A 23516-nucleotide genomic window follows, 5' to 3' on the forward strand; every position below is an offset into this window, starting at 1 on the left:
AGTCATTCAAAATTGATTGATAGCTGAGACCCTGTTAGTAGGGATAAAAAGTCAGGTCTGGAGATACACCCTTCAGACGCACCAGGAGACACACCATTGAGCACTGATTGAGTGTTGGAACCCACAGGAACGGTGGGGGCATCGGAGACCGGACCAGGAGACCGGTCAGCTAAGCTCACAGTGTCACAGCAGGGCGGGTGGGGACTTGTGTGTCCACTCATGCCGGAGTGACGAGTCCACCACAGAAGAACGGTCTAGCTGAATGACAGAGGGGTCATAATTGAATGACCACAAAGATACGACAGATTAAGAAAGCAAAGGAAGGTTTGGCTGCAGTGGCTGTTACATTCTTGCTCTCTCTCTCTCTCCAACGGTTACAACACAACAACCATATCTACCTCAGCACGCATGAACTGAACTGAACTTTATACTTTTCTATGACAATTCATTTACCCCTAGACATCGATAGAGCTTGTTTATTATTGCTTATCATTATTCCTACACTTTTAGGTTTATTATTGCTAACTTGTGTTATCTATATATTTGCATTATTGGTATTGATTTGCTTATTTTACTAATAAACACCTTTGAATATAGTACCACCAGACTCCAACGGATTCTTCTTTCTCTGCTGGTTAGACACCCAGTTACAGGGTACGTAACAAATTGGGGCCTTGTTTTCCGGGATTTGATTACCAAATTGGGGGGCCAGTGAATCGGGATAAAAGTCCCTTATTTGATCTGGTTGTGTGGATAACCAGACGGGAAACCAGCAGAGATGGAAATAAACAAATTTCTAGAAAACCCGACTTCGGGGGCATTACAGGATGCCAGGAAGGCGGACTTGGTGAGTGTGGCGAAACGATTAAATCTCTCGGCAGTGAAATCGTTGATGAGAAAGTTGGATATACAGAGAGCAATAGCTATGCATTATGTATCCGAGGGTGTGTTCCAATCGGATGTATTGGACCTGTTCCCTGAGAAAAAAAACAGTCGAGGGTGAGCTTCAGATACAGATAGAAAGATTAAGGTTGGCTGCGGAGAAGGAGGAAAGGGAGCATGAGCAGATACTGCAGATAAAGGAGATAGAAGCTGCAAGGCAGAGGACAGAGAGAAAGAGAGGCAGTTTACGCTGGAAATGGAGAGATTAAAGGCATCGCAGGGAAGAGACCAGGTGGCAAACCCAGATGAGGGGTTCAGGATTGGTCGGGAGATCCAGTTGGTACCTCCATTCGAGGAGATGGATGTTGATAAGTTCTTCCTCCATTTTGAGAAAGTGGCTGTGAATCAGAGCTGGCCTAAGGGAAAATGGGCCATTCTGTTACAGAGCGTACTTAGGGGGAAGGCTCAGCAAGTGTATTCGGCATTGTCCATGGAGGAGTCTAAGAATTATGAGGAAGTAAAAAGGGCTGTATTGAGGAGTTACGAGTTGGTGCCAGAGGCATACCGGCAGAAGTTCCGGAACTTGAGAAAGCCGTGGAACCACACGTATTTAGAGTTTGCCCGTGAGATGCAAAGGTATTGTGAGCATTGGTGCGCCTCAAAAGGGGTTGTTGGAGATTATGATAAACTGTTACAGTTAATGCTAATAGAGCAGTTCAAAGGTTGTATCCCTGAAAGTATGAAGATGTACTTGGATGAGAAGGAGACAGAGACTTTGTCTGCGACTGCCAAGTTAGCAGACGAGTACGCCCTAACCCACAAGTCAAAGTTTTCCTCAAATAAGAGCTACCAGAGAGGTAGTAGGGACGGTAGAGAGAGTCCACCGTCTAAGGTAGAGAATAAGCCAGGAGCTAGTGGAAAAGGTAAAGAGGAGGAAAAGCAGGCTGGCAGAAAGGTTCCTAGCTTTACCTGTTATAATTGTGGAAAAGCTGGTCATATAGCATCTAAGTGCTTTGCTCCAAAGAAGGAGACAGGAAAAGGGAAAACGGCAGTCCCGACAGGTTGCATTGAGTCGTTCAGCAGATCGATGGGGACGGCCAAGGTAGATAGAGCACAAGAGGGGCGTAAGAAGTTTATCTCGGAAGGGACAGTGTCTGTGAAGGAAGGTGAAACCCCAGCTCCAATGCCGATCTGGAGAGATACTGGGGCTGATCAGTCATTGATCCTAAAGAAGGTGCTGGATTTTGGTCCGGAAACTGAAACTGGAGAGGTTGTGTTAAGAGGTATCAGAAAAGGGACAGAAGCCGTACCTTTGCACAAGATATTTTTGAAATGTGACCTGGTATTATTGAGAAATATACCTGACATAATCACTATTTATACCTGAAATATAATCACTATGTACTAGCTATTTACTATACTATGTAATCACTTCTAGGTACTGAATATTACTATGTATTATTTTACTAGACACATTTTGCTATGTATTGTTTTACTAGATACCTTGTATTCTCTTAGCTACATACTGTGGCAATTACAGAACACCTGTTCAGCTAGCAGCACTAATTAGATGAAATGTACTCCATGTATTATACTCAGCCTTTGTTTAGTAAGAGATAACAGTGGCGGACAGGATGGTACGAGCAGGAAATGTAATGTGAGGGAGGTTATCTGGAAAAAATAACCTTGGCCGGGAATGGAGCCCCAATGCGAACTGGAAAGAAATAATGGTGGCGCACCGAGAGCTAGGCAAGAGCGATTGATTAGTTAATGTATAGATGATATGCAATTAAAAATTGATTGGGTATGATGATAAAACCGAAATGTAACTGAGATAAGAAATGACTATAAAGAATGCTGTACACCGGAGCTCGGTGGGCTTTCGGTGACAAGTTCATTGATTGCCTCAGCCTTTGTTTGCAAATAAAGGTTTAAACTTCTCGAAGAATTGTCTGCATCTCCTGGTCATTTCAAGTAACCACGACGGTATCTGGACCAGTCGAAATAGGGGTGCGGTCGAAACTACCGACGGACGGCGTGGACGTCCTACTTGGTAATGATCTGGCAGGTGGTGATGTGTATTCAGCAGTGAAATTAACAAGTAAACCTGTAAACACTGAGGACCCGCCCATAGATTCCAAGATTTATCCCGCATGTGCAATCACTCGCAGTATGTCGAGAAAGGCGGCTGAGAATGGAGCCAGTTTAAATGAGTCCAGTGTTGATTTGGCGGAGACGTTTTTACCGAGAGGGGTTAGAGGGTGGTAAAGCGGAGAATAGTGAAGTTAAAGAGAGTAAAGGAGAGGAGGTAGACCTACCCTTAGCAAGGAGAGAATTTATAAAAGAGCAGAGACGTGATGAGGAGCTTGAGGCATTGAAAGAGTCAGTTTTCTCTGAGACAGAAATTGATAAAGAACCAGAAGGCTACTATATGAAGGAGGGAGTGTTAATGAGGAAGTGGAGGCCGACCAGGGTGCCAGTCGATGAGGACTGGGCAGTGGTACACCAGGTGGTGGTTTCGACGGTCATCGGAACGAAATTTTGAACTTGGCTCACAAGGGACCTTTAGGTGGACATTTGGGAGTAAGGAAGACAGTGGATCGGGTTATGAAAGATTTTTATTGGCCAAATATGAGGAAGGATATTGCTGACTATTGTAAAAGGTGCCATACTTGTCAGGTGGTAGAAAGCCAAATCAGGTTATCCCTAAGGCACCTCTCAGACCAATACCCGCTTTTGAGGAGCCTTTTTCCCGAATCATCGTGGATTTTGTGGGTCCTTTGCCCAGAACTGCGAGTGGGCGGCAGTACGTCATGACCCTGATGTGTGCGGCTACTCGATTTCCAGAGGCTGTGCCCCTGGGAAACATTAGGATTCCTGCGGTGGTAAAGGCACTCATTAAATTTTTCACCATGTTAGGGTTACCTAGAGAAATACAGTCGGATCAGGGGAGTACCTTTATATCCCGTGCGTTTCAGCAAATGTTGACACAGATGGGAGTTAAACAAATTCTAGCCTCTGCATACCACCCGGAATCTCAAGGAGCGTTGGAAAGATTCCACGCGACTTTAAAGACCATGATTAAAACTTACTGTCAGGAAAACACTCGAGACTGGGATGATGCATTACCACTTCTGCTATTTGCAGTGAGGGACACGGTTCAGGAATCTCTGGGGTTCAGTCCATTTGAGCTCATTTTTGGTCACAGGCCCAGAGGACCTTTAACCTTACTCAAAGAAAAATGGTCTAGTCCGAATGTGCAAGTCAATGTGATTGACTATGTTTTGAGATTCAGTGAAAAGCTCCATAAGGTTTGCGAGTTGGCAAAGCAAAATCTTAAAGACTCCCAGACTAAAATGAAACAATGGTATGATAAACGTACCCGAGAACAAGAATTTCAGGTGGGCGGTAAGGTTTTGGTCCTGTTCCCTGTAATTACCAACCCCCTACAGGCAAGATTTCAAGGGCCGTACAAAGTGATTAAGAAAATAGACTCTCTGAATTATGTGATCGAAACACCTGATAGGCGAAAGCTGAGCCAGTTGGTTCATGTTAACATGCTCAAAGGTTATCATGACACGACCCCCACGGTGGTCGGAGCTGTCACGAAAACTGAGGATGCAGAAAGGGTTGATAAGGAGGGGCCCGAGCGTTTCGAAAAGATAGGCATGATACCCACCAGACTAGAGAACTCTGTTATTTTAGCCAACTTTGCCGATAAAGTCAGTCATTTAGAGCCTGAACAAAGAGAGCAGCTGACACAGCTAATTAAACGGCATGCAGATTTATGCCCAGATGTTCCAAGGAGGTGTAAAGGAACAGAGCATGATGTTATTGTTACCTCGGCCCAGCCTATTAAACAATCCCCTTATCAGATGAATTTGGAAAAGAGCAAGCTAGTGGAAAAAGAAATTGAGCATATGCTAGCTGCTGGTATTATTCGTGAATCTGCTTCCGCATGGGCATTTCCATGCGTGGTTGTACCGAAACCGGACGGTAGTATAAGATTCTGTATAGATTACAGAAAAGTGAATGCCATCACACAAACAGATGCTTATCCTATCCCCAGGGTGGATGATTGTATTGATAAAATGGGTAAAGCGAGATACATCACTAAGATTGACCTGCTAAAGGGATATTGGTGTGTTCCTTTAACAGACAGGGCTCGAAAAATTTCAGCCTTTGTCACCCCATCCGGGTTTTACGAATACAATGTCTTGCCGTTCGGAATGAAAAATGCTCCAGGGACATTTCATAGGATGATTGACGCAGTGATTAAAGGGTTAACAAACACAAAGGCTTATATTGACGATGTAGTACTTTGGAATGACACCTGGGATGAGCACATTGAGGCTGTAGAAAACCTGTTTAAAAGAATGTCTGCAGCCCATCTCACAGTGAACCTCGCAAAGAGTGAACTTGGTCATGCCACGATCACATACTTGGGGTATGTGGTAGGACAGGGGCAGTTGGCTCCTGTGCAGGCTAAAGTACAAGCTATTTCCGAGGTTCCTGTCCCAACGAATAGGAGGGCACTGAGAAGGTTTTTGGGCATGGTAGGGTACTATCGAAAATTTTGTAAGAACTTTGCGGATATTGCCCTCCCGCTTACGAAACTCCTACAGAAGGAGGAAAAATTTGAGTGGGGCAGTCCTTGTCAGGAAGCTTTTGAGAAGTTGAAAACCATACTGTGCCATCACCCTGTGTTAAAAGCACCTGACTTGCTGAAACCTTTTTCCCTGGCGACTGATGCAAGTGATGAGGCTGCGGGGGATGGAGTAGAACACCCAGTAGCGTATTTCTCTCGAAAGTTCAATGTGCATCAGAGAAATTACTCTACTGTGGAAAAAGAACTGTTGGCACTTATCTTGGCGATACAGCATTTTGAGGTCTACATTTGTTCAGCACAGAGACCATTAATTGTTTATACTGATCACAACCCCTTGGTATTTTTGGCTAACATGAAAAATAGGAGGTTACTAAGTTGGAGTCTGTTGCTACAGGAATTTGATATTGAAATACAACATATAAAGGGGAGTGACAATGTAATTGCTGATTGTTTATCTAGATGTTAAGTTGAAACTGTATCTGTATTATTTTTGTAGTTAAGACCACTTCTGTATTTTGTTAAACTCTGTAATTCTATAATATGCTGTATTAAATTCCCAGAAGGATGGGGGTGTTATGAAGGACGAACAGTTTTGATTGACAATGGGGTGCAGAGTTGCCCACATTTCTCCCCCCCTTTTGAGAATCACAAACCATTACTGTTGCTATGCTGCTCATGAGAGAGAGATGAAAAGGAAAACATGCAAGAACATCTGCTACAGATACGAGAGGGGATAGAGCCTTGTTGATTTACTATATTATGTCTTCTGCGAGGGTTATTTATCTTCTACCGGTCAGCTAAGCTCACAGTGTCACAGCAGGGCCGGTGGGGACTTGTGTGTGTGTCCACTCATGCCAGAGTGACGAGTCCACCACAGAAGAACGGTCTAGCTGAATGACAGAGGGGTCATAATTGAATGACCACAAAGATACGATGGATTAAGAAAGCAAAGGAAGGTTTGGCTGCAGTGGCTGTTACATTCTCGCTCGCTCTCTCTCTCTCTCTCCAATGTTTACAACACAACAACCATATCTACCTCAGCACGCATGAACTGAACTGAACTTTATACTTTTCTATGACAATTCATTTACCCCTAGACATCGATAGAGCTTGTTTATTATTGCTTATCATTATTCCTACACTTTTAGGTTTATTATTGCTAACTTGTGTTATCTATATATTTGCATTATTGGTATTGATTTGCTTATTTTACTAATAAACACTTTTGAATATAGTACCACCAGACTCCAACGGATTCTTCTTTCTCTGCTGGTTAGACACCCAGTTACGGGGTACGTAACAATATCAACAACAGAATCAATGAAAGACTGCCTGTCTAGGGTATTCAACCAGAGTGCAGAAGATAACAAACTGCAAATAGAAAAAAAAGAAATAATAATAATGATGATGATAGTAATAAATAAACAAGTGTAATGCCCAGGTTAAGATTTTTTACTCAGAATAGAGGGGCTATTTTAGAAAGGATTTGAGGAGGAATTTCTTTAGCCATAGAGTGGAATTCTTTGCTGCAGGCAGCTATTTAAGACAGAGGTTGATAGAATCTTGTTTGGTCAGGGCATGAAGGGATGTGGGAGAAGGGAGGAGTTTGCGGCTGAGAGGAAAGTTGGATCAGCCATGACGGAACGAATGGCAGAGCAGACTCAATGAGCCAAATGGCCTAATTCTGCTCCTATATCTTATGGTCTTTTCACTGTGCTAGTGATGATTAAGATCCAGGGCGGGCAAAAGACTGGGTGTCCGAGAAGAGGAGGGTTGAAGTTAAGAGAAGGTACGCAGTGGGGATCTTTGACAAAGAAGTAGACTCACAGACATAAGAACTTGGCATCCTGACGGGCCCAGAGGGACTAAGATCGTCTCTGTTAGAGGGGAAAAGCTAACAAAAACAGAACTTAGTCACGGTCGTGTGCTGTGAGCTGCATTTATTGTTGGCGGGAATGTACGCTCGATGCTTGCTGTTGGTGGGGCAGGGCCTGGGGTTGAACGTGCGCGCGGGAGGTGGGCGGGGAATGAACGTGCGCGCGGGCGGTGGGCGGGGAATGAACGTGCGCGCGGGCGGTGGGCGGGGAATGAACGTGCCGGCGGGCAGTGGGCGGGATTTGTTGTTGGCGGGAGCGCGGCCTCCACACAATTTGGAGTTGTTTATCGCCGTGGTCGGCTGAGGTCTGTGTAGTGGGACGGTTCGCCGCCGGGAACGGTGTAAGTAAGGCATTGGAGCTCGGTGAATTGGCGGAGGGAATGATGACGGGCAGGGGAGGAGGTGAAGCATGAATCCTACAGCAAGAGGGCCGGATACACAAATAACTGGACCCCTCCATACCGGGGTATGCCAGTCGGTTGTAGAGACAATACCCCACAAGCTTGCGGTCGAAGAGGCAAGCTGGCTGTATTGTCTGAACCCTGCCTTAACTGTTAGTTTCAGTGCTCGGTTCATCAACGTAGGGAATCAAAATCTTTTAAAATCTCTGATGTAGCAAATCAGAAAAGCGGTAGTATCCAGGAAACACTCAGCAGGTGCGGCTCTATCAGTGCAGGGGGAAACGGACGACGTTTGAGCTTGCGACCCATCCCACTAAGTACCTCTTCCTATACTCTCACTCAGAGCCAGGAGAAACTGGGAGTGTTTGTACCGTTGTAAGGAGCTGACAGGAGTGGCTGTAAACCAGAATTTTCAACCCCAAAAGAGCACATCTGTCTCTCTTCCCCCCCCCCCCCCCCCCCCACAAACCACATTGCAAATTTAATCTGGGAAGGAGGCAAATAAATGGAGTGGATGGTGAAGGAGCTGAATGGGTCACGAACACCGAGTGTATAGTGTATTAACGAGAAAACCGGGTAAAGTATTATTTTATACCTGGATAAGAATTTTCCTAGAATACATTATTTCTAGTCGTCTCTAATTGAGTTAAATAGTAACAAGTGCCACCGTCAAAAGTAAATCTAAACACGGCGATCTGCATTCCAATTGTGTTCACAAAAGACAGAACCTATTTCTAACAACCTGTTGGTGGACCAGGTTGCTGATCTATTATGGAATGGTTACCGGTGACCAATCAGGTGTGAGTACTCTGCCCTCCTATATTCCAATTTAAAAACTTAAGGAAAGTTAGAATTTGACGCATGAAAGAGCAGTAGGACATTTTGTATCATCAAATTGTACTTAATCACAAATTAATTACCTGATTTCACGTGCTAAAACATAAGATTGTGTATTTGAAATGAAGCCTGTTCAGCCACAGATGTGTTGATAAAATGATCTCTGCCTGATATTACCTGATGTTTCTCTGCCCTTCAGGTCTCAGCCCAATTGTCCTAAACCACTTGAGTTACGCCATTATTTTCCCTAGGCTACAAATGGAGAAAACTTGGGTATTATGTTGAAACGGAAAGCCCCTTGTTGTCTGGGATTTTGTCATCACAAGTTGTGGATCCCAGTCAGGGCTGAAGAAAATGGTCTGACTAATTTGAAATCTGTGAAAGTCTCTGGGCCCAGTCACCACCACTTGCTTTTATCTTGATACCCAAGAAGCAATAGGATAAATACTGCTGCTTTTGTTAAATGTGACCCATTGTTGGTCTCTGAGAGGTGGAGAGAAAAATAACTTTAAAAGAAACAGTAATGAATCAAGACTCAAGGAGAGAGAAGGGTTCTTATTTTTATTAGATCAATGCCACGGGGAATCAACAGATATCAATTAATAGATGCCATTGTTTCTTGGACAGGGAATTTATTGACTCATGCTAACCATGTGATCGTTAATCCAGTTTACCCTCACCCCAAATCAACATACATTCAGTAGCCACTTTACTAGGTAAGAGAGGTATATCAATGCCAGCAATAGTGGTGACAGTTAATCCTGTTTACCCTCAACATACACTTGTGCTAGAATTAGTGATAAACGGCAAAGTATCGGGGGGAAATTGAGAAAAGGCTAAAGTTTGTGGTATACAGTACTGTGCAAATGTTTTACATATATATAAATAAATGTAGGTGCCTATGACTTTTGTACAGTATTCTATTTGTCAACGTGGAGCAGAAAGCAAGTTTGTAAATCTGGCAGGAGCAAAGGATGTTGGGAATGGTGAGGTTGCAGAGCTGGGGGAGGGGTGTGGGACAGGTGGCAGAGGAGGAGTCCCAGGGGCCGGTGGGGGAGGTGGCGTGGGTGCAGACACATCCAGCCCTGAGATACAAAGCAAGGTAATTTGATTCCAAACAATTGGTTTATTAATACTTACAGAATGTCTCTTCGGTGCTTCCCACTCCCCTTTTGCATTCCCCCTTCCCATTCTCAGTCTCCAGTTGAAACCCATATCAGGTTCAAGTTTATCATCGTTTACATGTCATGATTTTTTTTTTGCGGCAGCAGTACAGTGCAATGTATAAAATTACTACAGTGCTGTGTAGAGGTCTTGGGCACCCTGGCTATATATATGTGTCAAAGACTTTAGCACAGTACTGTAAATTTGAAAATGGAATTTGCATTTTAAATGTAATAAGTTAATTGGCAACAGACTGTGTATCATGATTTTATTTCAGTGTTACATATAAGGTTTAATCTAAAGAACACGGATGAAATTGCTAACGAGATAAGTGTCCTGACCGGCTGCATCACTGTCTGATACAGGAATTGCGAGGCATCTGACCGCAAGTCCCTACAAAGGGTTGTCAAGACTGCTGAGTGGATCATCGGGGTCTCTCTTCCACCCATCTGAGACATTTATCAGGAGCACAGCATATTCAGGGCCCTTGGCATTTTCAAGGATCCCTCCCATCTGTCTCACAATTTCTTTGCCCCCACCTCCCATCAAATAGGAATTAGGGCAAGGACTGTTAGGATAGGAAACAGCTTCATCCCTGAAGCAGTGAGAACTACTGAACTCCCTGCCACCATCCAGGGCTCATCACGTATAAAGTACCAATAGCATTATATTGTTTTAGCTTGTGTCATAAATACACCTTATGTTAAATATCAATCTTTTGGAATATATTTTATCTGTTAGTTTATTTGTAGTGATATTACTTTGTGCTGTGTGTGAGTCATGTACTGAGTTGTGTATGCTGGTACGGAGGAACATAGTTTTGTTTGGTGGTGTACGTGTATACAGTTGAATGAACTTGAACTTGAGGGATCCTCTGTTATTTTGAATCAATGTCCTTTCCACTTCAACGTGCAACTGAACATGTGCTTTGCTTTTGCAGGTGGATCCTTGTTGTTCTTCAGCAACTGGTACCATGACATTGGAGAAAATTATCCATGACTCATTGGCCCAGTTTGTTCACTCGTACATCCCTGATGCTGATCTCAGGTGAGCGATGAAAGCAATGAGGAAGCTTCCATTTATCAAGAGCTTTTTCCAGCTATTGATCCCAGAGCACGTGCAGCCACTTTATTACTTTTGGAAGTATATTCTTTGTTGGAAACTCGACAAGGCCTCAGTAATGAAGTAGCAATTGGATAACCAGAAGTCAGATGGAGGGTTGATATTGACAAGACAGTTGGGAGAATTATTTTTAGGATTCTTCACATTCAGTTGAGTATTTTAACACCCCATTTGAAAGATATCACATCAGACAGTGTAGCAGTTCTCATGTACTGGACAGGGCATGTTCACATATCTTGAGCGTTTTGATATGGACGAAAATGTGTACAGAATATGAGTTCTCAGAATGACTGAAAACTCAATGCTTTTATTCATTTTTGCCCACATGAGTATTTTTACTCCAACCTTGAAATGGATTTTGACCAAAGCTTGATCAGTAAGTTTGCAGATGACACAAAATTAGGAGATGTTGTTTGATACTGAAGAAGGTTGTCATAATTACAAAGGGACCTTGATCAGTTAGGGAATTGGGCTCAGCACTGACAAATAGATTTCAATATAGATAAGTGTAAGGTGATGCATTCTGGAAAGTCAAATCAGCGTAGGACTGATACTATGAATCGGAAGGCTCCAGGGAGTGTAATGGAACACACGGACTTGGGGGGTACAAGTGTGTCATTTGTTGAAAGTGGTGTCACAGAGGTTGCTGAAAAGACATGTAGCATGTTGGCCTTCATCTGTCTGGGCTTTGTGTATAGAGTTGGGACTTTATATTGCAGTGGTACAAATTGTTGGTGAGGCTGCACTTGGAGTACTGTATACAGTATAGTTTTCGTCACCCTGTTACAGGAGAGATGCAGTTAAACTGGAAAGAGTGCACTGTTTGGGGCCTGTATCCATACTGTATTATTCTAGGACTATGATGCAAGGGTATTAGGTATAAGTATGCCCACATCAGGTCATGGACAGAGTTATGGTTTTGAGGGTTTTTGAAGAGTTTCTTTCAGTGGGCAGTGATTGCCTCTCTGTGATTGATATGTTCACCAGGTGGGGCCAGTGTTTGGGCTATCAGTGGCATGATGGTGCCCCTGAAGCTGAGTGTGTCATGGCAGTTGTGGAGTTGCTGGATATCTTGTACTCTTTCCACCCACTATCTGTTCTTCGGGTCATTGGCTTTCTGCTGGACCTCAGCCTTCAGGTACCTGCAGAGCTCTTTGCGTTGTAATGGAGTTTAGATTAATGCATTTGTGCTTAATGAACTGGAGTCTCCTTCCCCTGGTTTCTCCGCTAATGAAAACAATTCTGCCTACATATTCCAACTGGGGTCTTCAAGGCAATCCAAACACTAAGCCAACTGTGGCTGGAAATACTCAGGTTGCCTATGAGGCTCTGCTGAAAAGAGCTACCTTTGCAAGATCCTTAAGAGCATTAACATCTAGTGTTTTTGGTGTCGGGTTTTTCAATGATAACAGGCTGGATAAGGCAGTGTTCACTCTGGTAATCTGTTCCTGTCATGTTCTAACATGCTGATCCTCGCCATTCTCCATCTTCACTCCTGAACCTGGCCTGCCTCCATCTGCCATCTTGCTGAACTTGACTCCATTGACCAGAAATCTGTCTGTCCTAGGCTTGTTGCCCCTTCTGCCCAAGAGATCAAAAAGCCCATATGTCAACTGAGAAACAAGAGACACTTTGGAGCAAGCTCTTACATTGATGAGGTTCTAAAACGTGCCAGCGAGTGCTTCAGTCACAAATCCACAACCTTATTGTCCAGTTCTGAGAAGAGGACATGCCAGGGAATCCTAGAGACTTCAAAATGGGGTGCAAATCTGACAGCAGTAAGTACAGTAACATCTTCCTGCTGTCAACCACAGGCATTGTCATTGCCAAAGTCCTCCTCAGCTGTCTCTTCCCAATGGCAGAAGAGTTACACTCTGAATTCCTTCCATCTAGAGGGCAGTGTGCATAATTTACCTCCCTATGTATCTAGATCCTCAATTTCTTCATTTGCAGACCCCACCAATACAGATTGGCAATAACATCTCTTCCACAATCACCATCAGCACACATGCACCAGAAGGCTGTGTGCTTAGCCTCCTGCTTTACTTGGTTTATACCTACGATTGTGTGGCTAATTACAACTCCAATGTCTTATCTAAGTTTACTGATGGCACCACTGTTGTTGGCCGAGTCAGAGACAAATCGGCATACAGGAGGAAGAACGAAAATCTGTTTGAATGGTGCCATGATAATAACCTCTCACTCAAAATCAAAGTGTTCTGGCCTCTAGAGGCACAGGTCATTTTGCATGAACATCATTTCCTATACATAAGCTGTTGTTTTTATATAATTTCCTGTACTGGTTAGTTACTTTCTATTTGAAATGCACAGCAGAAAGTCATTCATCTCTGTCCACTCTTGATTTGCCCTTGAAACAGTAATACCTTTTAACAGAAAAGAGATCTCACTTTTAAAACCCTGAAGAAAACTTCCATCTTGACCGCCTCGCTGTGTACATACACAGAGTGAGGGCAATAAAGTGAAAAGATAGCTCATCTTCCGTAGCATCTCCACTGGACTGGAGACATCTGAACACCATACACAATAAGGTCAGCTTCCAACCCGAGCAACATCGATCGCCAAGACCTGGAAGTAGGATCAGAATGTGGCTCAATTTTTGTGTCTTCATGATGCTCAAGCGACACCACAATTAGCAGAGCTACAGTATGAGCTAGTGCCAAAGCTGAAGGGGTAAGGAAGAGAGCAGCTTGTGCTATGCATGAATTTGAGATGCAAATGCAAAAGCATGTATAGATATGGAGAGAACATGTATAGGGTTACATTACATGCACTCACGGAAGAGTGTGAAGCTGATGTGTATGACAGAGGAGCTGACTTGGACAACGGTGAGTCTACAACCAGAATCAGTCATCCTTTGCCCTCACAACACCCAATGCACCTTACTAAAGAGCATGTCCAAATGCATTTTGCCTATAACAAAAGACAGTGCCTCAGCTCTACAAGGAGAAGCTGCCCACACCACTCAGCCAATATACCTTTCATATAGTCTAAAGTCTTGACAGTCAAGGTCGACAGCAGCAAGATCCAAAATACCTCATTCCACAGTTCAACCACAACAAAGACCTCAGTCAAGATTTGCCACTGATAGAAAGCCCATTTGCATAGACATGGAAATTCCATTCATCCCAGGAAACACATTTGCCAAACTCTCACAATGCTGTCACTCAGGAGCCACACATGCATTAGATCTGGCTTGTCGAGACCTAGTCACAGTGGGACTGAAAGTGTTCAACAACTGGTCTGCCGGTTATCTGTTCTGGGAATTCAAGCTATCACTATGCCTTGGAAGGACTAAATCTGAAACCTAATAAAGAGCTAGACCTCTGAAAGTGGCTTGAGGAGTCACTGTAATGTGTAAGAAGGGTTAGGGCAGTTTGCATTAATAATCTATCTATGAGGTAACAAATGCTGTGGCAGGAGCTGGACGAAGGCAGTGGCTGTCCAGAATAAATCAAAGAATCTCTCTTCAGTAGATTTGATCATTTTCCAAAGATCTCACACAAAGAGCCACAGAAGTTTCAGGAGCTTGCAGATCTGTTGTCAAAACTGCAAGCTGCGAAAAATGAGGGTTACCTGCCAGGACTAAGTTTCTAGGATGCTGCAAGAGGAGTAAACCCTACAGTGGCAAAACTACTGAGCAATATGCAAGAACGGTGTGTGACTGAGAGTCTCAGGTATAAAATGAAGCATAATACCCTCTATCCTCCATTTTCTTTCTTTGTGGATTTCATCTGCCGCTACACAGAAATGCGAAATGATCCTAGTTTTGTGCTCTCAGCTTTCAGCAATATCTCATTCAGAGAGGTCTCCAGCAAAAGCATGGTCAGCAAAACTAAAATGGAAAACTGTCATGAACCCCGAAAGATAATACACTGTCCATAAGAAACCTTACCTCTTAAGAAAATGCAGAAGCTTCAGGGGAAAAACCACTTGCGGACTGGAGACACCTTTCTAAAGGGGCACTCAATATATTTCAAATATTGTGGTTCAACAGCACACCAAGCAATAGACTGTAAAGTTATCATATACTACACTGAGTGCAACAGTGACCAGCATGTGTCAGTATTTCATTCAGGGCTAGGAACTTGGGGTACAACTGGTTCTAGTACACCCACAGCAGAGCACGGGGTGGACCCAGCTGAGCATCCATCAGATGTGGCTACTTCATTCACAGAGATATGTGGGAAAGGCTTCCAAGCCAAATCCTGCTCTAAAATATGTCCTGTCAACATCTACCCGAAAGGATATTCTGAGCAAAAAGTAAAGGTATATATGATATTAGAGCTATGTGTCTTTGGCAAAATGAATATTCTTTGACACATTCATTTTTCTAAGTTCTGATTTCCATACACTCTAAAGATATGTTTTGGAACATCAGGAAGACCCAGTGGATTTGTTGCAAAGTCAATAGGAGGGGAGGTCTGCTTACCATTGCTAACCCTCATCTAGTGCGACTATATTCTCAACGACAGGGATGAGATCCCAACTCCTGAAGCTGCATGTGGTCATTCACATGTTAAGCCCATAGCTGACAAGATTCCCACACTTGACTGTTCTGAGATTCTCCTGTTACTTGGCAGGGACACCATCCGTGCACTTAAGCCACGTGAACAGTGCAATAGTTGGCTTTATGCACCTCATGTCAAGCAACTGGACCACAGTTGGTCATAGTGGGTGAAATCTACCTTGATGGTACTCATCAGCCCACTGTCAGTATATTTAAGACTGAAGTCCTGGAGAACAGGCACCCAACTAATTTCAGACCCTGTGAGAATAGATTGTAGGTAAGCAAACCAAGTGTTGTAACATACCTCTGCTCAACCAGATTTAGGCAAGCTGGTCCTTCGTCACTTGGAAGATGACTGTAAGCTGGCACTTTCCATTGAAGACAAGGTCTACCTTCGAATCACGAACAAAAGTTTAGCAATGATGAGTGAAACAGTTGGGTAGCTCCCCTTCCTTTCTGCTCTCCTTGACAAATTAGAGCAGGCCCTTAGTCAACTGATGTCCTTCAGTCACACATTGAGAAGGAAACCAGAAATGAAAGGTCATCATGTGGAATTCATGGAGAAACTCTTCAGGCATAATCATACTGAGATAGCTGCTTCATCAGATCCCAACAAAGAAAACTGGTATTTGCCCAGCTTTGATGTTTACCACCCCCAGAAACCTGCACAAATATGAATTATCTTTAATTCAAATGTACAGTTGAAAGGCATATTACTGAAAAATGTGCTCTTATGGGGTCCAGACCTCTGTAACAGTGTGCTTGGGGTCCTCATGTGCCTCAGAACAGAGTCCTTCGCAGTGATGGCAGACATCGAACAAATGTTCCACTGCTCACTGATGAGAGAGGATCATCGAGACTACCTCAGATTCTTGTGGTTTCATGATCACCAATTGAACAATGAGATTCTATAATACCAAATAATAGTTCATGCTTTTGGTAACTGTCCCTCACCAGCTATGGCAATCATAGCCTTAACAGAGAGCTATCAAGGGAGAGAAGGAATTTGAGGTTGATGCACGCAGGTACATAGAGAGACATTTCTCTATAAAAACACAAAATGCTGGCAGAACTCAGTAGGCCAGACAGCATCTATGGGAGGAGGTAGTGACGACGTTTCGGGCCGAAACCTACCTCCTCCCATAGATGCTGTCTGGCCTGCTGAGTTCTGCCAGCATTTTGTGTTTTTATTTATTTCCAGCATCTGCAGATTCACTCGTGTTGCATTTCTCTATAATGTCTATAATGGTTTTAAATCATTTTCTAGTGCAGAATAAGCACAGTCTAATTTCAGACTGCGTAAGATCACACCCAATAGTGCTGAGTTCATGCGTGTGTCATGGCATGCTATCAACTATCAACAGTCTATTTAACCCTCTTGAACTTGCTGCTCCAGTTGGTATTCAGGGACACTTCATGTTAAAAGAGTTGACCCCGGACACTTGTGGATAGAATGTCCCACTCCCTAAAGAAATACGTGAAGTGTGACAACAGTGGTGTTCTTCCCTTTAGGATCTTATTGCTTGAAAATTCCAGGAGCCTACACAACAATTCCACTATCTACAGCCCACAAGAAAGTGGTCTGCATTGTTTGTGATGAGTCAACTAAAGCTGTTGCTACTGTTGCATTTCTGAAGGTCACAGAGACTGCTGAATATAGTAAAGTTGGATTCATCCTGATCAAGGTAAGGCTTGCTCTCAAGCTAGATCTCCCCCTACCAAGACTTGAACTCAGTGCTGCTGTTCTAGCAGTTGAGATGGCAGAGCTGATAACTGAAGAGTGGGCACACAACTAGATGATATCAAGTTCTTAACTGACTGCATGGTTGTGCTCCATTATATACTTAATGAAACAAGGAGATTCTATGTTTGTGCGTGTGCACATAATGGGATCCAGCGTATTAGGTGGTCAACCCAGAAGAGCAAATGGAACTATGTTTCTACTGACCTCAACCCATCTGAGGGTGCCATGCCACAAGCTAATTACCTCATCCTCTCCTCATGGTTAACTGACTCAGCATTTCTTGCTAATCTGCAACATGAACATAGTCAACAGGAAACTTTTGACTGAGCAAATGCTGAGGCAGATTTAGAAATACATCCTCAAGTGTTGACCAACATCACTCAATTATCACCACTCTGTGTTGGCAGTACAAGTTGTTTAGTCGCTGCCCAGTGAGGGCAGTAGATTTAAAAAGCTGATTATTGATTAAACAAGGAGGAAGCCGAAGGTTTGTGAGCCGGTCATCATTAGGGTATTGTAGGTGGAGAGAGTCAGTAACTTTAAATTCCTTGGCTTTACCATATCAGAGGATCCGTCCTGGATTGGCATGCAAGTGTCATCACAAAGGAAGCCTCTACTTCGAAGTTCGCATAGATTCTGCGTTTCATCTAAAGCTTTGACAAATGTCTATAAGTGCACAGTGGAGAGTATCCAGACTGGTTTCATCGTGGCCTGGTGTGGAATCGCCAATATGCAGAAATGGAAAAGTGTCCAAAAAATGGTGGGTATAGCCCAGTCCATCACAGGAAAAGCCCTTCCCATCATTGAGCACATTTACAAGGAGCTTTACCACAAGAAAGCAGCATCTATCATCAAGGTCCCCCCATCATCAAGGCCATGCTCTCTGCTCACAACTATTAATGGGCAGGAGATACAGAAGCCTTCGCTGCTGCACCACCAGGTTCAGGGACAGTTATTACTTTTCAACCATCAGGCTTCTGAACCAGTGTGGATAACTTCACATACCTCAACTCTGAGCTGACTCCACAACCTATAGAATCACATTCAAGTTCTCTACAACTTAGGTTCTGTATTTTTATATATTTTTTAAAATTATTTGCAAAATTTTGCACATCAGTTGTTTGTCAGACTTTGTTGTTTACAGTTTTTCATAAATTCTATTGTATTTTATTTTCCCTGTGAATGCCTGCAAGAAAATGAATCTCTAGGTCGTGTATGGTGACATATGTATGTTGATAATAAACTTATTTTGACTTTACTGTACAATAATTCTAAGAGAAATGCAGGAACCATTAATTACTCCACAGAACTCCATACAACGTCATTAAAACCTATGGCTTTCCCTGTCAGGAGGGGTTGTGAGAACTCTCCTTAAATTTGGTACCCAGGGAAATTCACCTATATATAACCAAACAAAACAATATTCATCTGGAGCATGGCGCACCTACAAAATATATATCACACACAGCAAATAAAACAAAATATTATCACAAATAAGTTAATAAAATATAATTCAAAGTGTATGTAGTGTGCAGCGCAGCTAAACAGTAAAGAGCTTGCTGTCCTAGTGACCTCAGTGGTGGAAGGGTATTCATTAGTCTTACAGCCTGAGGGAAGAAGCTGTTACCCACTGGCAGTTCTAGTCCTGATGCTCCTGTACCTCCTTCCTGACGGTAGGTGTCATTGAGATTGTGGTGGTAGAGATCCTCAACAATGCTTCGGGCCGTTTGTATGCAACGATCCTGGTAAATGTCACAAACAGGAGGAGGGAGATCGCTGTGATCCTATCAGCAGTTTTTTTCACTATCCCCTGTAAGGCCTTGTGGTCCGATGTGCTACAGCTACCGTACCACATAAAGATGTAGCCAGACAGTACACTCTTGATGGTGCTCCTGTAGAAAGGTTTTAGAATGGGGAGCGGGAGCCTTGCAAGTCCAAATCTCCTCAGAAAATGTAGGCGCTGCAGTGCCTCTTGACTAATGTTGTAGGTCCAGGTTAGATCTTTTCATTACGTGCACACCAAGAGACTTGTGCTCTTCACTCTTTCAATGGCAGAGTCATTGATGTGCAATGGAAAGTGGTCAACCTTGTGCCTTCCTGATGTCCACAATCATCCCTTTTGTCTTGTCCACATTGAGACTCAGGTTCTCACACCATCTGACAAGCCGCTATACCTCCTCTTTGTGTACCAACTCAGCATTGTTGCTGATGAGGCCAACCATTGTATCATCAGTGAATTTGATGCAGTTTGAGCTGGAGCTGGCAGCACATTCGTGAGTCAGCAGGATGGAACAGCAGTGGGCTGAACACACAACCCTGGGGGGCACCAGTGCTCAGCATGATGGAACTTGAGATGTTGCTGCCAACTCGGATTGACTGTGCTCTTCCCATCAAAAAGTCCTAGATCCAGTTACAGAGGGGTGTTGAGTCCAAACGAGGACAGCTTACCCATCAGCCTCTGAGGGAAGATTGTGTTAAACACAAAGCTGAAATCGATGTACCTGGTGTATGAGATATTGTTTTCTAGATGGGACAGGATGGAGTGGAGGGCCAAGGCTTGGCATTATCAGTGCACCGGTTTGAGCGTTAGCATAACTGGAATGGGTTCAATGTAACTGGAAGGTGGGATTTTATATGATCTATTACCAGCCACTTAAAGTACTTCATGATTGTTGAGGTCATTGCCGCTGGACAGTAATTGTTTAGGCCAGTTACCGTTGCTCTTTTGGAAACCGGAATGATGGTGGCTGCCTTGATGCCTGCAGGGACAGTGGACTGTTGTAAAGAGATATTAAAGATATTCAGTAAGACCCCTTAGCTGGGCCACACTATCCTTCAGCACCTGACCAGGTATGTTGTTTGGCCCCCCTCAGCTACCCTGGCTAGGATCCTCCTCACCTCGGCTGCAATCAGAGGATGCCTGTTCCTCGGGGGGGGGGGAGGGGAGGAGAGAGAGGCTTTTCTCGATGTCACATCATTCATTACATCAAATTGTAGACAGAAGGCATTCAGTCTACCAAGCAGGGAGTCATTACTGTCATTGACACACAGGTTGGTTTTGTAATCCGTTGAAGTGAGATCTTTAAAAATGTTATCACTTTCCACATCTCTCAGCCAACTCAGCAAATGATGAAACTCAACATCGCCTTTATGCGCTAGGTGAGGAAAACCTGTTTGAAGAGTAAGACTTTAAACTTAAAGCAAAGTTCTTAGTTTATAAGTAGCAATGACTCCCCATTCTGCCATTTACTGTAGTTTTGAGACCTGAACTGCCTGCAGTATATACTTCAAAGCATTGGAGATTTACCATCAATGCTGACTGCATAAAATCCTCAAATCTACAGTAGAAGTGAACCAACATTAGCATCCTCTCTAAACCCAACCCTGTACACATCCTCTAATTATACTCCATTGAGCAAGCAAAATCATTTGCATGTAGTAATTTGATAACCAGTGAGTACTGATTTAATTAAATAAAAGTGCACCTCATTTATAGTGCTATAACTTGTCTGGATGTGCATGAGTGTTGCTGTTTGGGGATAAAAATAGCTCTTGGAAGAACAAAAAAATTTAGATGCTGGAAATCTGAAATAATAAGCTGAAAATGCTCCATATACTCAACAAATTGTGCATTATCTGTGGAGAGAGAAAAACAGTGGAGATTCCAGTTTGATGACCTTGCATCAGAATTAATAAAAGTTAGAAAGCAAATATGATTTAAGTTGTAGGGAAAGGAGGGTGGTGGAAAGAAAGGGAATATTTCTGGAAAAAGTGAAGACCAAGAAGAACTGAAGGCACAGGTGATGGCATTTCAGACAGAGAGGATGGTGAAGATCTGTTTATTGCAACTGATCTATTTGGTGAGATGTAAAAACTGGAGGTGAACGAAAACCAATCCAAGCTGTGAGATGCAAAATGTTGCAGATGTTGGGAATCTGAAATAAATTACCTCTTTTATCAGGACTCACTTATCACCTGCAGTTTGTGCTCCTCTCCTCCCCACCCTCCACCTTTTTATTCTGGCTTTTGTCCTCTTTCTTTCTCGTCCTGATAAAGAGTCTCGACCAGAAACATCGTCTGTTCATTTCTCTCACAGATGTTGTTAGACCTGCTAAGGTCCTTCAGAATTTTGTGAGTTGCTCCAGATTTTCAGCATTTGCAGAATTTCTTGTATCTCATTCTGACACAAACTGTTCTGACTGATTACCTATATCAGTGTGATGTTCTGAGAGCTGTAATTCACTGTATTGTTGGATGAGCTGCCACTCCTTTGTTCCCTGTTAGCATTGGGTTTTGTTTTAATATTGTAAGAGATCAAAGACAAAGATGTCTGAGGTTGGGATGAAGTCCAATTGGCAGGCAGCTGGAAACTCAAGCTCGCTCTGATGCACAGAACAGAGATATTCTGCAAGGTGATCACCCAATATGCATTTCATTTCCCTAATGTAGAGAAGACTGTCATGGACATTAAATGCATTAAATTGAAAGAGGTATGAGTGAGTAGTTTCACCTGGAAAATATGTTTGGGTCCACAACGGTAGAAAGAGGAGAATTAAGACTGCAGGTGTTGCATCTCCTGCAGTTGTGCATTAGGATATAAGCTTGAATCTATGGAACAGTCCTTGTTTTAGATCTACACAGGCTCCTCTTTCACCTTTTTTCCCAATATGTTGATGAAAGAGTTGCTGCTGCTTCCTGCTAATGGCTCAAAATTCTCATCACTTTCACTGCAAGCTTCCACTCAACTCTTTCATGTGGTTAATCTCTGACTTCCCTTTTTTGACAAGTCTATTTCAGTTTTGTGGATTAGACTCCAGATCAGCAATCATTATTAGCACAGTGACTCATGAGGCGGTTTTCCCTGTATCCCTCATCATACTCTCTGCAGCATTTCATCTTCCCATTTTTTTTTTTGTTCTGACTTCCCATTCTGTTGACATTTTTCATGACTGTACTTGCAAGGGTATTTACCCTTAATCACAATGTCCCCTCCACCGGAACTGACATTGCTTGCAACTGCATCTGTAGCATTTCATACATTTCAGCTGTCATTCTTTCTAATACTACCAGAGGAAGGTTAAGATTCTGTGTGTTCCCATCAGTCTTTGTAATCTGTTGTTCAATAATTTGGATGTCCCAGTGATTCAGTATCTAATTCACTGGCACTCTGGTTCATGCACCCCCTGTAATCTTGACTGGTCCACTGGAAGTTTTATTATAATACTGTGTAACTAGAAAGTCAAGTAAATATGTGTCTGGCTGCACAGTAGCATAGCAGTTAGTGTAATACTATTACAGTACCAGCGACTTGGGTTAAATTCCCCTGCTGTTTGTTCATTCTCCACACGACCGCCTGGGTTTTGTCTGGGTATTTTGCTCCTCGACAGAACTGGGACCTCGAGTGTTGAGGCCATGATTATAAAAGCATATCTTCGGTGGGCAGAGCATATCATGCACATGAAGGATTCCTGAAACCCCAAGCAGCTACTGTATGGTGAGCTTTCACTGGGCAAGAGGAATCAAGTCAGGTCCCGTAAGAGGTTCAAAGACTGCACGAAAGCTAACATTGCACACACTGGACTCATACCAAGACGGCTGGATTAGAGTGTGCAAGACTGGGGCAGCTGGTGAGCCTTGGTTAGAACTGCTCGCAACAAACTGGAGGAGAGACACCGAGCAGTACTAATTGCTGCCCGACAAAGAAGGAAAGCAAAAGCATTGGCTTTACTTCCAAATCCAGCACAGCTTTCACGTCCTTATTGTGGACGTCTATGTCACTCACAGCTTGGACTCAGCAGCCTTTACAAACACTCAACTAATCTGTCATCATCAGATCCAAGACAACCAATCATTACAATACCAATGGCTCTGGTTCAATCCTCCTGCTGCCTGCAAGGAGTTTGTACATTCTCCCCATGACTGCACAAGTATCCACTGGGTGTTCCTGTTTCCTTCCACGTTCCTAAGATGTATTGATTAGTAGGTTAATTGGTCACATGGGTGTAATTGGTGGCATGGGTTTGTTGAGCTGGAAGGGCCTGTTACTCTGCTGCATCTCGAAATAAAATAAAATATCTACTAGTCTGGAAACTCCACTGATCTAGCTCAAGTATAGAGCATGGCCAGACTATCAGAGTCATGGGGTGTTTTAGTTCCCCATACCTGCAAGGGAATTGTAGAGTATTGGTGGGTATTTTTGATTGAGCAATCCTAAATCTATTGGATATCATCGTTACAAGCTTTTGCAAATATCAATTAATGAAGCTAAAGGTGTTTGACGCAAACTCTTCTTTGATTCAGAAAAGCATGCTAATGCATTAGAGTTAAATTAATGAAAAGAATCTCGCACTCAT

The 23516-nt window shown here is 43.2% G+C and overlaps 1 protein-coding gene across 4 annotated transcripts in view; it reads left to right on the forward strand.

The window, feature by feature from the left end:
• The first annotated feature begins 7603 nt into the window (after positions 1-7603).
• Positions 7604-23516, forward strand: part of cuedc2 (CUE domain containing 2) — a 117920-nt gene continuing 102007 nt past the window's right edge. For 3 of the 4 annotated variants that reach the window (XM_073025250.1, XM_073025246.1, XM_073025249.1), the window contains exons 1-2: positions 7604-7708; positions 10710-10816. In XM_073025250.1, the coding sequence (XP_072881351.1) occupies positions 10743-10816 (74 nt within the window). In that variant the 5' untranslated portion in view covers positions 7604-7708; positions 10710-10742. Of the gene's footprint in view, positions 7713-10709; positions 10817-23516 lie in introns of all 4 variants that reach the window. The other variant, XM_073025248.1, reaches the window with a different exon arrangement.

This window comes from Hemitrygon akajei, chromosome 21, assembly GCF_048418815.1.
Source record: "Hemitrygon akajei chromosome 21, sHemAka1.3, whole genome shotgun sequence".
Classification (NCBI taxonomy): domain Eukaryota; kingdom Metazoa; phylum Chordata; class Chondrichthyes; order Myliobatiformes; family Dasyatidae; genus Hemitrygon; species Hemitrygon akajei.